At 44.4% G+C, this 16975-nt stretch overlaps 1 protein-coding gene across 1 annotated transcript in view; it reads left to right on the top strand.

Moving 5' to 3' along the window:
- The window catches only part of prrt4b (proline rich transmembrane protein 4b), a gene marked incomplete at its 3' end in the record, with an annotated part of 35253 nt that overhangs the window by 14031 nt on the left and 4247 nt on the right, over window positions 1-16975 (top strand). Inside the window, exon 4 of the mRNA XM_079493833.1 lies at window positions 6422-6571. Within this exon, the coding sequence (XP_079349959.1) occupies window positions 6422-6571 (150 nt within the window). The remainder of the gene's footprint in view (window positions 1-6421; window positions 6572-16975) is intronic.

The following is a 16975-nucleotide window of genomic DNA, read 5'->3' as shown; positions in this document are numbered from 1 at the left end:
CTTTATAGCCTAGTCTTTATAGCCTAAAGGGCCTTGCAAACGGGGAGTGATAAAACGCGCCTATAGTTCATTTTCAATGAGACCTGCGTTTTTGCTCTGAGAAGTTGCGGTGCGACAACGCAAGCGTATTTACGTGAGCGCGGTCCCGTGAATTTGTTGCACGCATGCTCGTTACGTGCACTCGCCCGCGACTCACCAGACCTGGATTCGGTTTAGCTTTTTTTTACGCTTGCGTTGTTGCGCCCCTCTTGAGCAGACCTGGAGGAGACCTGTGTTGAACCAGGTACTCGCGACCATTTTTTTCGCCATAGTTTTAGTTGGCGAAATCAACACTGTTCTATCCAAGGACTGGGGGTCCTGGCAAAACGGTCCCCTGACAGATCCAGGTTTTCTCACAGTCCCGTAGTCTGTGTGGGTAGTGTCAGTGTGTGTGTGCGACTGTGCGCGTGTGTGCGTGCACGAGCGTGTGTACTGTACATGTATGCACAAACACATTAAGCTGTGTCTGATTACTCCATCCATTCACAGTGTGTGTGTTAAGTAATATGAACCAGGTCACTGCCCTCAAAAAGCAAACGGTTTATCAACGACACGGTACAACCACACCGATTGCAGTGCCGTCGCTACGTATACGCGCAATACGCACTGCGAGTAAGGCAACACGCCGAGGGGGGCAACAAAATGTGGCAAAAAGTGCCAAGCCGACCCTCATAATAATAATTTTTTCTGCGGCTCCGCCTGGTAATAAGGAGCACTGGAGCAGCCTTGTGTGCGTCCTCGCAAATGGCAAAAATAGCTGATCTGAATGAGGAAACGCAGCGCTCTCGTCAGGAGGGGGAGGCAGCACAAATAACCTAGGAGTAGGAGTAGGGCAACCAAATGGTCAGCTACGTCTCTGCACCGATGCATGCGAGCATATCTGACCCCACCCTCATCTCTTCTCGCGTTCCATTCAAGACTTTATAGTACAACGCACACACAAGAGGTCGTTTTAACCACTCCAATCCCAGCATCCTTATTCTTGATTGTGGGCTTGTTGCAGATCGATCCGCTAGTTTTTGCAGAAGAGAGTTGTTGCAGAGGGAAATTGGCGAAGAAGAACTACTGACCAAATCCAGGTCCAATTAGTCTAGAGAGCAGTGGTTCCCAAACGTCTTAGCCCGTGACCCAAATCTAGTGAAGCCCGTGACCCAAACAGCCCTACAAGCTTTGCGCCGCGTTGTGAGCTTGTAGATCTCGATGGTCTATTATTTCTTGGGTTTATTGCTTAAACCCTCCTTTGTTGTCTCTTAATCCAGAATCAATAGTATTTTATTTACCATCCATTAGCTGTTTTAGCATCCATCGCTAGCCACCGAAGGGTCCCATGTTGTGACGTCATAGAATATCCCAAATCTCGCCACACACACGCGGTCTTTAGCATCTTTAGGGCTCAGATTGAGATAAAGGACGATGTTTAGAGCTTAATAAAACTTTAATCCGAACTCGCGAGTAGTAAACTAATGTTTACATTGGCAGATCACGGCCCAGGGAGGAAGCTATGAAATGGAAGGTTATCACTTCCGGTTCATGGCTCTCTAAAGAGTCTAATTTCCGTGCATTATGCTGGCACTGGCTCCTGAGTGGAGCCACCTGATGGCGGCATGTAATCGGCTAATAATTAAAAACCAAATGTAGGAAACTAAAGGGGAACCATAAAGGCTCATACATAGTCTGGATTTTCGGTGGTGGGGTGACCACCGAACTACAACATGACGTCACGAGCCGCGGTGAAGAGCAAACCACCGCCACCGCTCCAGCCCTTCTCTCTGTTTTTACTCACCACCGCTCAACGTTATTTCAGCTCCGGTGGTGAGCTGACCACCGGTCACCTCACCACCGAAAATCCAGACTATGAATAGGCCTTAAGTGTCCGCGACCCACCGATGGGTCCCGACCCGGTGTTTGGGAACCGATGGTCTAATTAATTGTGGTTCCGTTAGCATGGGACTTTGTAGAGAAATTAAATTGTAACTAACCCTAACCCAAACCAATTAAGTTCTACGGCTCCCTCTTGAACCTGATGTTGTGATGCTGCTCTGTCAGCGCACCTCCATTCTTGCTGATGATGGGAAAACGCTGCATACCTGTGGTGCGCTAATGATGGTTCTCAGTGCTAAATAGACTAAGACTGCAGCACGCTACCCTCCCCCAATTCATGTAGTAGTTATGTTGATGAATAAATTAAAAAGAAAACGGCTGATTGTGGATTTCAGTGAGTTTCAAGTGCAGTTTCCTCCTTTAAACAAGATTAGGTTTAAAACGAGGTTAACAACACGAACGCGCACTTTGTGGTTCCGGGGCCAAACATGGAGCCGGAATGTTGAAGTCGGAATGCGTTGAAGTCAATGAGAGCCGTCGGGTGGACGAGCATATGAGTAAACACTATCTGTTAATGATTTATGTGCGACCTTGGTAAATTATTCTGTTCATGGAAATTAAAGAACACATATCACAGATTGTGCTCTCGTGTGTGGAGTGGAAATGCTCATGTAATATTGGCTGTCATTTGTGAGACATGTTGGACACGTATAAACTTAAAGAGGGAGTGCCACAATTTTTGTATTTTTCCAGTTTTTCATGTGTCTATGAGGTGACAGTATACTTCATTAGACACCCTGGAGTCGTTTTTATGTGCAATGGTGTATTAACTTTGTATTTAGGGTTTCTTCCTGGAGGCTGAACCCTTGACATGCAGTCAAACGGGCCAATGAAATAAACAGTAATATAGTGACATCACACTATCAGCCCCTCCCCTAACCCCTCCTCCTTTATCATACAACTAAAGCTGTGGGTGAAGCTTCAGTTCAGGTGGATCACCACTCATCAGGCAAACCAGGCATACTTAATGAACTGGTGGGCGTGCCCACATAAAAACAACATTTTAACAAATATTGTACACATTTTTGAAAATATTAATACCTTCTTATATAACAATAAGACCTGATGATCATGTTTTAGGGTGGAAAAAATTCACGGCATTTTTCCTGAACAATTATCTGAGGTTGCAATAATTAAAAATGTTTTGTTCATAAGCTTGTCCACCCTGTGCTAGTGTGCTCTCATTGACTTAACTGCAATCCATTGACTGTCCGGCTCGAGTTTGCTTCCCAGTGTGTCTATAGAGCGTCGCAGTCCCGCCCCCTTGAGAGACCCGGAAAATAATTCCCCGTTCATTTTCCTCATAGACTTTTCAAAAAGTATTTATTTAAAGACGTTTACGCCACGGACAAAGCCAACTCTTGTCGTGACAAATCATGACAATAAACACAATGTTTTGGGCCGAACAAATAATTAGAAAGAAGAAAAAAACAGCAGGTTAAAACACTTTTTTGTTGTTTTTCTTCTTTGTAATTATTTGTTTGGTCCAAAATATTGTGTTTGTTGTCATGAATTGTCACGACTCGAGTTGGCTTTGTAAAAAGCCAAAGGTCAAAAGGCTTAAAAGGTCTTTGAATAAATACTTTTTGAAATGTCTATGGGGAAGATGCATTGGGAATTATTTCCTGGGCCCTGGCGTCGTCATGAAAGGGGGCGGGACTGCGACGCTCTATAGCGCATGGCGCATGCCATGTCCCTATAGGTACAGTACCTCATTCACAAACAGTAGCCTTAGCTTTAAAGCTCTTCTTGGGTTCTATGATTCGTGCTTTCTACAGTTCCTGCATGCAGCAGCTACAGCAAGGCTCTAGTAGAGGTCACTTCTGCTGTATATGAATGTGTGTGTGTGTGTGTGTGTGTGTGTGTGTGTGTGTATGGGGGGGGGGGCATGTGCAGTTGTGCACACAGGGAGCTCTCCATCCTCATTTACTGGCCCCGCCCCCCTCCCCTCGTTTGGTGCAGAGCTCGTTTAGCCATGCTAATTAAGCATTGCATTAAAGTCACACGGCTCCATGCGGTCCCTAAAGGCTGCGGTGATGTGGCAGGATTATGCGTACCTCCTTATGCTGTGTCACTTCTGACCAAACAAATATATCTGATTAGCATGCACAGGTGCATACAGTACGAGTCATTAGCATTGTGAAAGGGCAACTTATTAACCAGTCCTACAGCATATAGCCTATAGGCCTATACTTTGTTGTACGACGGCGAAAATATAGCCAATGATTTTGCAGTTGGTTCAAGGTTCAGGTTCAGGTTAAACACTAGCCTACAGCAGATTAAAAAATAATAATAAATAAAGAAAAACATTGCAGGCTAGTAAACAACAATTGGTATGTTAGATTGAGGTGTGCATGCCCTACTGGCCAATGCTTATTGCATCAACACACATACATCTTAAACAAAACTTATAGCTGCAGATGCGTTGCTTACATTGTGGTGTACTAGCCTTAACTGCCATGTTTCTACCCTGCTGTAGTTCTTTTTTTACCTATCCAGGGAAACAAACTACACAATCAGCTATAGGGTTTTATGACTTTTTACCTGGATGTTGTGGATGTCCCAGATGATCCATTTAACATTGAACCACGTGCGTGCGTGCGTGTGTGCGTGCGTGCGTGCGTGCGTGTGTTCCCACGGAAAACCTGACACTTACAGTATGTTTGTGTGAGTCAGTATTCCAGCAATGCTCATTATTCTGTGTGTCCTTGGCTGAGCCAGGAGTCCAGCTGTGCCGGGTCAGCGGTACAACACATGCAGTGATGAGGGAGACTTTCACACACTGAAGATTGACTGGGGGGGCAGGGGTGGGGGTTCTGTGTCTGTGACTGTGTTGATTTCCTTGACTAAAGTTATGACGAAAAATGTTCGTCGAGTCGACTACCTTTTTACACTGACGAAAACTGAATAAGAACCAAATAAAAGCTAAGCCATGGTTACTAGAACTAAGGCTAAATATGTTGACAATTTAGTCAACAAATTAAAACTATAGACACAAATGTTACGGAGGGACTAGTGGAGAAGAGATCCAGTAGTAGGCTACTAAAAGATATAGGGCTGTATTTTGCGTGTCTTAAGTACCAGGTCTTATGACTTAACTTAAGACCTGGAGGCGTGGCCAATGCTGTTTAGCTATTTTGAGTGGCCAAACAGCATTGGCCACACCTCCAGGTCTTAAGTTAAGTCATAAGACCTGGTACTTAAGACACTCAAAATACAGTCTTGGTTGTGCTCGGGTGTTGCACTCTACTACAAGATCTTTCAGCAGGCAACCAAATGAAAAATCAAGCATTACGAGCAAGCAGTTTTGCAGACTAAATCGACCATAGATTTAGTCGACTATAATCTTATATTTAGTCGATTAAAACTAAACTAAAACTTTTTAGATGACTAAAATATGAGGAATTTTAACACTGTCCTGTGTACTGACTCTGTTCTGTGCATTGGCTTGAGGATTCTTGGGCACAGTGCCACAGCATGTATCGACTCATAGCTGTCATGCAGATATAACTGTCTGTAAGAGCAGCTTACAGGGACTTTCACTGTAGGAACTGAGGAGATGGCTCATCATCATCATGCACTCAGCTACTGTACTTAAAGGAGAATACCAGACCAAGAGTTTTCTTACCTTAATCTGATATTATATCCAAGAACGAGTGGTATATATATAGGTGAACAATTACATAACTCCATTACATCCTCAGCCCACCGCAGATCCGCAATGGGTCTTAGGCTAAATCGCTTACTTTTATTGCGGCTTTGCCCCTTTTCAACCTATATATTCATATAATTGGTCCTCACCAAAAAAAAAATAATCTACTCGGGTCTGTGTCTCATAGGAGGGCTGTGGACACTTCAGAAACCGATCTGCAGTAACATCATCATTAGGCAGGTGTTACAGACCGGACGTCGGCCCGTTCACTCTCTTTCAGTCCTAATCTTCCGGTGGTGCGTCTTTGTTTTCATTCCTACTAACAACACACTTTACACCTTGTAACGGGAGTTGCCGACAGGTGTCTCTGAATCTGGGCAGGAAATGGAACAAGCTACTCTTTAAAAAAAAATTGGTCTGATGATGAGATGGAAAAAGCTTTACTACTTTGCTTCCCCTCCCCTTTACATGTCCAAGACAGATGACGTAACATGGGGTCTGGAAGCATAGCAGACCACACACGCACGGACGCACGAAAGCACGCACGCACGCACGCACGCAGGGAAATGTAATTAGACTGCACAGGGCTCACGACCGGCCATGGATGGCCGACTGCAGGCTGAACCCTTTGACAGAACTGGGTTAAGAAATATATTCCATCTCTTCTGTTCTGTTCCAGTCTTCAAGCAATGGATATAGACAGCAAAACCCCCCTCTGGGAGGACGGGATTAAGATGAAAAACGCCCATATATTAATCTGTTCCTGTCTCTCTATATGTTGGCATTACTACAAATGTGTGCTTTCAAATGTGAACGGTTCACCTGAGTGTACAACGTGTGTCTTCCCAGGTACACCAGGCCGGAATAACGAGGACCAAACAACAACAAGTACAGTCGTTTCCATACCACCGACAACGTTTACTGATGTAGCCACGCCACAGACGACAACAGACGTATCCATATCACCACTAACACCTACTGTTGTACTACTGACTACAGGTGAGAAGGCCACATATACCTTCCATGCAACAATGCATGCACACACTCACACAGAGACACATTTTAACAATGTATTCCTGTCCGCATAAGGTAGAGCAGGGTTCCCCAATAGGCGCCCGCGGGCCATTTGCGGCCCGCGGAGTGCCCCCTTGTGGCCCCTGGAAGAATAAAAAAAAAAAAAAAGTTTTTTGTTTTGTTTTCGGGGGTGTCCCAGATATAAATGGCATTAAATGGGGGTCAGTAGCCTATGGGCACCCCCTCAAGGACCACTGGTGGTCCCCGGACCACTGGTTGAGAACAATTTTTGAGTGGTGCAAACCACTCCAACAACTGGCTTTGTACCCGTGTACCCGTGTTTGTTCGTACCAAAAAAACGAGCATGGTTGCTATGGTTAGCAACCAAAAAAACGAGCATGGTTGCTATGGTTAGTATGTGACGTCACTGACATCACAGATATCATGTCAGAGTGAATCAATCTGGTTCTAATGTACAGTAACTATAACAATAAATGTGTAGTTGCACCACTCAGTTCACACGGGTGTGATTTTTAATTAATTAATGAAAAAATAAAAAACCCAATTTTTCGCGCGTGCGGACTCGGCCCCCAGCCTGGTTCCCTAGTCAAAATATGGCCCTTGAGGAAAATGAATTGGGGAACCCTGAGGTAGAGCATACAAGGACACAAATACTATAGGTGCAGTAAGGTTACATCATGTACAAAATCATGGAATATTGTCACGCAGTGACATGACCAGTGCCTTATATCATATGCATATCAAAATGCAGCTCAAATCTGCTAATGCTAATACATTAACCGATTTTGGGCGGGAACCCCTTTTGGTGTTTCATTATGTTATACTTTAGCTATTGAAAAATATCAGATCTACAAGCTCATAGCACGGCACTCATAGCTCATAGTGCCGCGCTATTCGAGCTTGTAGGTCTGCTATTTTTGAAAAATCTTTGAATATATATTCTTTCAGAGCGAACGTTTTTAACTCAAATCTTTGCTTCTGGGGCTGATTACATATAATCTTGGGGGTCCTTGACATGAAAATGTTTGAGAACGACTGACATACGTACGTAGAAACATGACTTTTTCAGAAAACTGTCAGGATTTAGAAGGCATTTGTAGAATCGTTCCCAGGTCTAAATGGCTTAATGACGGTAACGGGTGTGGTTGTTGAGATGTTATAAAAGCAACATTGCATGGCGTTCACCGGTACTTCACCTCCACGGCGCCATTTTCTCCAACGCCGTGCGCACTGCGCAGACACACGCTCAGTCATTACCAATACTAAACCCCAAGGAGACAGTTACAACCACTTTACAGCTAATTTCCCTCGGAGCCAAAGCACCCTCCCCCTCCGCCCCCATTATGATTGTTTGAGTACATGTAGGTGCAATCTGTCAGAGTAAAGGCAGGTGGTCTGAAGGTCTATAGTTCCTCTTCGTGCTTTGCTTGGAGTCACTAATTGCTTCCTGGGGGAGGTGACGCAAACAGCTCGTTAAAGCTGTGGTCTTTAATAAACGACCTGACATATATATGAGAGAGAGAGAGAGAGCGAGAGAGAGAGAGAGAGAGAGCCTACACTCTGTTGTTCCACTTTTACTTTGGCAAGGTAAACGTATGTTTTATCAAGCCAGTAAAGCCCCAATTAATTGAATTGAATTGAGAAACTTCCTTGCTTCTTTGATATGCATCAGGTGAGTTAAAAGTGTTGGCATTTGTCAGTAGTAAAGTGATTTCATATTTTGTGTTCATGACAGGATTCACTCGCAACCCCTTTTTCGCATTTAGCTGCCTGTAACCTACATCGCCTAGCCAAGAATAGCAGATCTGGTCGGTTGCTTTACAAAAATAGACACGTTAAATTGTGCTACTTTGCTGAAGCCAGCATGTCACCGTGCCCCACTGGGTCTGGTGTGTCAAAGAAAGAGGGCGGAAGGAAGGCAGATAGTGACGAAGAGAATATAGTAACATCATTTAACAGTAACAGCAATCTACGTCGCAGAAATCCATCGGTGAACCTCATCATCTATTTCTGCAAACCTCATCAGGTGGTTGTCGAAACATTTTGCTGCAGGTGTCTTCTGTCTATGTTATTAAGCAGTTGAGATGAATAACAGTCCATAATTTATTCTGACCCCTCCCCGAAAAGGCCTAGCTGTCCTGACCCCTTATCCATCATTTATACATTATGGATACTTAGTGTGGACTTAGACTGTTATTTGACTCTCAACTGCTTAAAGATGGAGTGCCATGATTTTTTTCCACCGTAAAACAGGATCATCAGGTCTCATTGTTATATATAAGGAGGAAGACGTTTTTCAAAAAAGTGTACAGTATTTGTTAAAATGTCGTTTTTATGTGGGTTCAGCCTCCAGGAAGAAACCCTAAATACAAAGTTTATTTAATTATTGCATATAATTAAAAATGACTCCAGGGTGTCTAATGAAGTACTGTCACCTCATAGACACATGACAAACTGTAAAAATACAAAAATTGTGGCACTCCATCTTTTTTTTTTATATCCCACGATTTTGTAACCCATTTTTCACCCCTGTGCCAATTATCTAATGTGATCCTGTGCTCTACACACCCTCCGCCAACCTAGTCCCCATATATGGGGGACATGGGGAGAGCAACGGACTTGAACTCATGCTTCCTTCATGCCTGAGTGTCCAAGTTGCTCCTCTACACCTGACAGGGGGGAGTTTCCCTGGTTGGACGTAGCACGTGGAAGGAACACGTTATTCCAACCAGTTCCTTTCCCCTCCATCAGGCGCCCCGGCTGACCAGGGGGAGGCAGTTTAGAGACCAGGATTACTGCATGTTTTTTGTGAGGGTACCTACCCTAGGGGACACGGGGAGAACATGCAAACTCCACACAGAAAGGCCCTTTCGCCAGGCACTCCATCTTTAATGGAGAAGTAGGTCTGCCCTTCTTCAAAACCTGCTCTTCTTCAGTATGCATCAGGCCTCTCCAAGCTCACACACTAAATTGCTTTTTCTGAACTGAGCATAATTGCAAGTGAAGGCTACCAGATGAACACTGCGGCGAGGCTCAGTTTTTCATCCAATTAACGACAACAGGACTCAAGGTGGTGCTTTGCCAGGGAATTCATGAAAAATCCTTCTTCTTTATTACTACAGGTATTGGACAGCCACCTCCTTTTTTCGGGGTAAAAAGAAAAGGGTAATGAAGAAATAAACAAAGGCTACTGGGGACCTGTTTCCAATAAGACTTAAATGAGAGAATTCCCCATGAGAGGTGATCTGTGTAGTAGCTGTATAGTACACGATGGGGGAAGGCGGATATACAGAACTGGCCCTTCAGCAAACCGCTTTAAGGGTGTTAAAGTGGCCTTGTCTTTTATAACCGCACCCCTGTGTAGTTTTTGTTCAGCAAATGAAATAATCCGACTGGATAACTATTGGGCACACCGGCCAATCGCCTATCTATCTTAGAAGACTCTGGCACCCCCCCAAGCCAATTTGAGAGAACTAATGGCGGCTGGTCAGAGTCAAGCCCCCAGTGAGGTTCTCCAACGTTGAGTGGTAAGAGCGGGGACTGCGGGCGGACCCGTGGAGTTATGACGAGGAAACCCCATGCAGCTGGGCTTTATAACATTGAGCGCTCGTTTGCACTTCCGCATTTTGGACACCAAATTTCTTCCGGGTGCTTCAAAACGCCACTGAGCAACCACTGAAATGAATAGCGGGGGGGGGGGGGGGGGGGGGGGGGTCTATATAGCTCCGGTTCAGTCCCTATCCTTTTAATACTCTATGGTCAGAGTGATTTGCGTCGGCCCACGTTTCTGGTAAAGGTTGCACTGGAAAACACCACAAAGACTACAGTTGACGGTCAGCTGGCGACTGACTTCTATGCTGCGCGAGAAAAAATAACCCCTCCATACGATATAGGAGGTGGCAGTAACATGTGCAATTCATTCAGTTCAAAGACACATTCATGCAAGGTGTCCGTGTTTGTTTGGTGTTTAGGACAACAGAACAATGGGAACCAAAATGGAAATTGGGCTTAACATTACTTGCTTATTGCTATAGGCTACTCTATATTCTATAATGCCCTGCCAGTCCAATGTAAAGTAGTAAGATACTTGTACCGGCCACGGTCCAGCCAAATGTACGCCAGCTAGTTTTCAACCTAGTCTTGTTTTGAAATAGTTGGACAGGAGTTGTTTGAAATGGCAGCTTTCTGCTGTTTCCCAGAACTGATTCACACTGACTGCACATGTACAGACAGACAACAAGCTGAAATGAAAGCACTTCATAGCACACCCTCCACTCCACCTTTCAGACAAGACGAACCAATTGAAATTATTGCTCGTCTTGAAATTATAACGCGTCAAATTACTTCGTCTGATGGCGTCACGCGACTCGTTCCCAATGAGTCGGTTTGCCGCGAGCAGCACACAGTGGAGCTGAACGGCCTATTCCGTTGCTGTGATATATACAGCCATCACAGACCTAAAAACCCTTCAATCCAGTACGCCTGGCTGGCTCATGGCTGGCTGGCCAGCAGCACAGAAGGGACATTAATTGACCGGAGCGAGGCGATAAACACGGCAGTAATTCACTGACTGATCACATTTTCCACGCAGCCCGGAGAGGCAGAGTCAGAGAGAGAGAGAGAGAGAGAGACAGAGAGATCATCGCCCCATGGAAAGTAAACATGGACATACCGCCATCCTGTCATAACATGACACCCCTCTGTTCCTATACCCACTGTGGTCTGTTTGTCTTAACCACCCACACCCATTCTATCTGACAATGTATAATGCCATTACTGGTATGACGCCTTTTGTTTGTGTCACAGTGATATGGTCACATTTAATGCCTTTATTTATAGCTTCAAAGAGAAGCGACTGTCCTTTTATCATAACAAGATTAGAAAGAGAAATCTCTGGCTTTTATTACAAGGCCACATCATAGCATGACGTCCCAGTGTGCACCATTCTATACCATACTGTAGATGGGCAACTGGTGGCCCGGGGACCACATGCGGCCCCCACCTTCACTTAACCCATTGTGGGCGGGAACCCCTCTTGGTGCATGTTTATAGCATTATGTCATACTTTAGCTATTGAAAAATAGCAGATCTACAAGCTTGTAGGTCTGCTATTTTTGAAAAATCGTGAAAATGTGCCTGAAATCATTGAATATATATTCTTTCAGAGCGCGTTTTTAACTCAAATCTTTGCTACTGGGAGGGTCCCTGGAACAACATATTTTCAGATGGAGGTCCGCGGCCAATGTCATATTATGTTTGGGGTCCTTGACATGAGAACGACTGAAAACTATCAGGATTTAGAAAACATTTCGATGTCAGGCCTAAATGGGTTAATGTGGCCCACAGGTTAATATCCGAACATTGATATATTATTGATTTCAGCTGATTACTAGTATTCAAATGTTAGTCTTTTTTTATGCCCAATGTATTTGAATTTAGTTCATAAAGTTAACATAACTATAACTAAATGCATTTGAAATTAAATAAAAATGTTACTTTTCAAGATTCCAATTCAAAAATAGCAAAAAAATTATTCAGGATTTCAATTCAAATATAGCAATAATAGCTGATCTATCAGCTCAAAACGTGTCACTCTGCGACGCGTTTTGAGCTTGTAGATCGGCTATTTTTGCCTACGACAGTACGACAGTAATATGCAATGTGGCCCTCTGGAGTGAGTGTGGAAAAATAGTGGCCCTCTCCATCGTCAAAGTTGCCTATACCTCTGATCTAGCCAATCGCAGCAGGGGTACAGGCCGGGCTGTGCTTGCGTGACTGACTGAGTGCACCTTTCTAGTTTGCCATGACTCTTAGCTCAGAGACATCTCGGCCTGACAGTTGATTGTCCTCTGTCACTACACACTTGTGTAATTATCCCTCTGCCTCTTCCGCGCTCGTCTCCGGTCGGCGTTGAGTCACATCAGCGCCGTCCGGGGCCGTGATGAAAACGTATTAAACGGCGTATGAAATATGAGGCTGTTGTAGCGTTGTCTCGCGGCATGACGCGGCAGTTTTATTTCACTGCCACCCCGCGCCGTCTGGCAAGGCTTCAGTAATCACGGATGAATTACAGAGTGTGGAGAGCTTTGATTGGCTTTGTTTTTGCACTGATGCAGTGCTTTTTAACGAGGGCCCGCTGAATGTTTAATGGACAGATATTGAATGTCATTGAGCTGGTTCCCTGTTTTTATGATGTTCCTACAGTCCCTGGCATTGATTAGTACAGTAGTAGTACAGTACAGTACAGTTCTTGCTCGGCAGTTAGACGCTAGATCATAGCCTGGGCCTGGCGAGATGCTTATCCCATATTCTGGAGGGATCATTGCTTTGTAATTAAAAAGAAAATAACATAGTTGTCGTTGCGACTCAGGGGTGGTGCATGTGTCATACTGTAGCTGCTCTCCAGTGCAGAGCGTCATCGCAGCTTCCTGATTGGAGTGGAAAACACATACATACACACACGTGCGCTGAGGAGGGGTGAGAGAGAGGCCGGTGCACGTGACAAGCACACAACATAGAAAAACGACGAGGCACACATGTCACACACACACACACACAGTCACACACACACACACACACAGTCACACACACACACACACACAGTCACACACACACACACACACACACACACACACACACACACACACACACACACACACACACACACACACACACACACACACACACACACACACACACACACACACACACACACACACACACACACACACACACACACACACACACACACTCTCTAATCAAAGTGAAACGAGGCTTCAGGCCTTTTGGGTTTCAGCATCAGTACAGGCCTGCATTGGAGTGCTTCAATCAGCCTCCCAGGCCTCAACCCCCACGAGACCCTCGATCTGAAGACCCCCAGGCAGGCCTATACACGCATTGGGCTTAATGGAGGCAGTGTCAGCCTGTCAGGCCATGTGATGGATCCATCAACAATGGAGCAAGAAAACAGCACCACATGTAGAGTAGCGTAAAGCACACTGGTTCCCTAACACTGGGACTCGGGACCCATGTGTGGCTCACGGACACGTTTGTATGGGTCCCTTTATATGCTTTGGTTTCCTATATTATGTTTTTAAGTGTTGTTATTTCAAACCCCTGAAGAAATCAAAGAACAATCAAAGAAATTCCATGAATTAAAAAACAAATGTTTAACACGCTCCCCACCAATAACGTAGATCTACGGCTAATTGGTCTTTTATAGTGCTTATGATCGATTGAGTCGTGATACTACTTGCATTAGCATAGGTGATGTCAACAGCAATGGTGCGTGCCATCTGTTTCTTCCGATCGCCAGGGGGAAATCCTTGCGTGAATTACAGTGAATGTATTAACGCATTTTGGGCGGGAACCCCTTTTGGTGTTAGCATTATGTTATGCTTTAGCATTATTATTGAAAAATAGCAGATCTACAAGCTTGTAGGTCGGCTATTTTTGAAAAATCGAAGAACGACTGACAGAAACATAGCTTTTTCAGAAAACTGTCAGGATGTAGAAGACATTTTTAGAATCTGATCTCAGGTCAAAATGGGTTAATTAATCCTGGCGGCCAGTGTGTTGAGAAGTAGTGAAAATAGCCAATCTATAAGCTCACAATGCGGCGCGAAGCGTCGCATTGTGAGCTTGTAGTTGTGCTGTTTTTACTAGTTTGGGTTCCAGGCAAACATCTAATGTATCTCTTGGGTCACGGGGTCAACCTGCAGGCCTCTCTATATTAGGCATTTCATTATTCAGATATAATGAATGAAAGAAAGAATGAAGTGCATGTATGAGTGACAAGTGAAGATAAGGTTCTTTGAAGGAGGAGAACTGCTCCAGTTTCAAAAGAAGGCCTAGAAACCCACCTATATGGAAGTCATTTCAAGGACATCCACAAACAAGAGCAGTACAATAGAGATGACCATGACCATCACAGGGTGGGATGGGAAACACAGCAGGAATACCACTTCTAAAAGGTCATTAAAAGACAGATGAAACAGCCCTCCACTGACTTAAATCCTGAGTCCCGGCCGCACATATTTCCCTCCCCTTTTGTTGTCAGGAAAATAGTTGTAACGTATATTCCACAAGGATTTAGGGTGTTTTGTGGTGGACATGTCTGCACGTTTACAGTAGTCGCCATAACTGGCACGGCAGCAGTCATCACCGCCTGATGTAATGGATTTCCCATGGCTTGCAAGACGCATACAGAAATACTGGTTTCACCATCTGTCTTCTTAAAGGGACACTTCACCCTTTTTGCAAGAAAATAAATATGTTAATGACATTTAGAAGCTTTAGAACACTTTCCTGGGGGTCTTTATGTGTGTAATATGTGGTTTTAGATATTTTAGATTTTAGCAGTGAGCTCAGTGTCTCTGATGTCATGGACACTGGCCTCACTTCCTTCCTGGACTACATGTTGTCTCAGTAAGACAGCCCTCCCCCTATCCACGAGGAGGGGCAGTGTACCAAAGCATTATGGGAATTGTAGTCCAGGAAGGAAGTGAGACCAGTGTCCATGACATCAGACACTGGGCTCACTGCTAGACTCTAAAATATCTAAAACCACATATTACACACATAAAGACCCCCAGGAAAGTGTCTAAAGCTTCTAAATGTCATTAACATATATTTCTTTGCAAAAAGGGTGAAGTGTCCCTTTAAGTTCTTATAGCCAAGAGTCTCAACCAGTGTTGATTTCGTCGGCTAAAACTATTGTGTCGACTACTTTTTTTTTATCGACGATTATGCAGACCATTTACCTAACGTCAGCCTGCATCTTTTGCTAACCCATTTTTTTTACCCATACAAATCAAACACTATTAGACTTGTTGGCTCCTTTTGGCAAGTAAAAAGGTAGCAAAAGACAGTCTCTCTCGCTCTCATAGACAAGACTGTTTTTCATATCTCATTAATCTCATCACAAAACACTCTTTATCTCATCATAATGTGCCGGCAAACGTATAAGGACTTTAATCAGTGAAGTGTCATATTGTATAGAATATGTCTACCCATCTGTCATATGACTCGTACAACTGTAGCTATCAGCAGATATCCTGCTCATTGGTTCCTCTCTCTGTGCTCCATTACAGAACTGTCTCTCATTGGTTCCTCTCTCTGTGCTCCATTACAGAACTGTCTCTCATTGGTTCCTCTCTCTGTGCTCCATTACAGAACTGTCTCTCATTGGTTCCTCTCTCTGTGCTCCATTACAGAACTGTCTCACATTGGTTCCTCTCTCTGTGCTCCATTACAGAACTGTCTCTCATTGGTTCCTCTCTCTGTGCTCCATTACAGAACTGTCTCTCAAGTTGCTGATAAAAGCTGGAGACCAGAAAGACTGATGAGCCCGGCCTCTGAATGTAGTTTCCCTCGCCGACTGGTGTCTGCCCCCCTTTTAACCACATTCACACCTGGCGTTCGTTATTTTGGGCATGCCATTACATAAGTGAACATTTTAACCTAAAAATAGAGAGGGGAAACAGCCAAAATAGGCGATTTACAAGCTCACAACTAGGGATGTCCCGATACACTTTTTTCGCTTCCGATCTGATCCCGATACCTCAATTTCTGTGTTAGCCGATACCGATACCAAATACAGATACCAGTGTCGTGATCTCATGTTGTGTTTATAGCTATATCTCGTGTTGTGTTTATAGCAGACTCATCACTCAAATGTGCACTTGCAGTTTGGCCAACTCCAAAGCAAACTACACATTTTATTTACCTGACATAGTGTCAACCCCTTACCCCTGTGTCGGATCTGTGGTTAGACTGGCATCTTCACCGATACCGATATGACCCGATATGACAAATAAGGGCCGATCCGATACTTTTCACGATACCGATACAGTATCGGGACATCTCTACTCACAACATGTCGCATTGCGCCACATACTGTAAACAGGGTTTAAGTGGTTAAGTGGGAGAGGTCACGGACTTTGTATAATCACATCAAGAGAGAGGGTGTCCGGCACTATAGCAGACTGTCTGAGTTCTCCGAGTATAGCACAGACGTTCAACTGTGCTTGTGGCTTGGATTATGTCTTATGGAAATACAGTTTTCCCCAAACAAGAAATGGAAAACGTCTTTTATATGCCCCATCTGTTAGACATTAGGGTTGTGTAATGACGCGTGTCAAAGTCTCATTTGTGTCGCCTTGCAGTAAAGGGATTGTATAAACATGTACGCGTAGTCGTGTACAGACGAGCTGTGCAGACCCTCTCGGGTTTGTGCTCATGCAAACACGTCAGCCTATTTAAAGGATTTAACCCGTTTTAGGCGGGAACCCCTTTTTGGTGTTAGCATTATGTTATGCTTTAGCCATATTGAAAAATAGCAGATCTACAAGCTCACTCGGTGGCGCG

This window comes from Electrona antarctica (genome assembly GCF_951216825.1).
Source record: "Electrona antarctica genome assembly, chromosome: 23".
Classification (NCBI taxonomy): domain Eukaryota; kingdom Metazoa; phylum Chordata; class Actinopteri; order Myctophiformes; family Myctophidae; genus Electrona; species Electrona antarctica.
The sequence above is the reverse complement of the archived record's forward strand: the minus strand, read 5'-3'. Positions and strand labels throughout refer to the sequence as shown.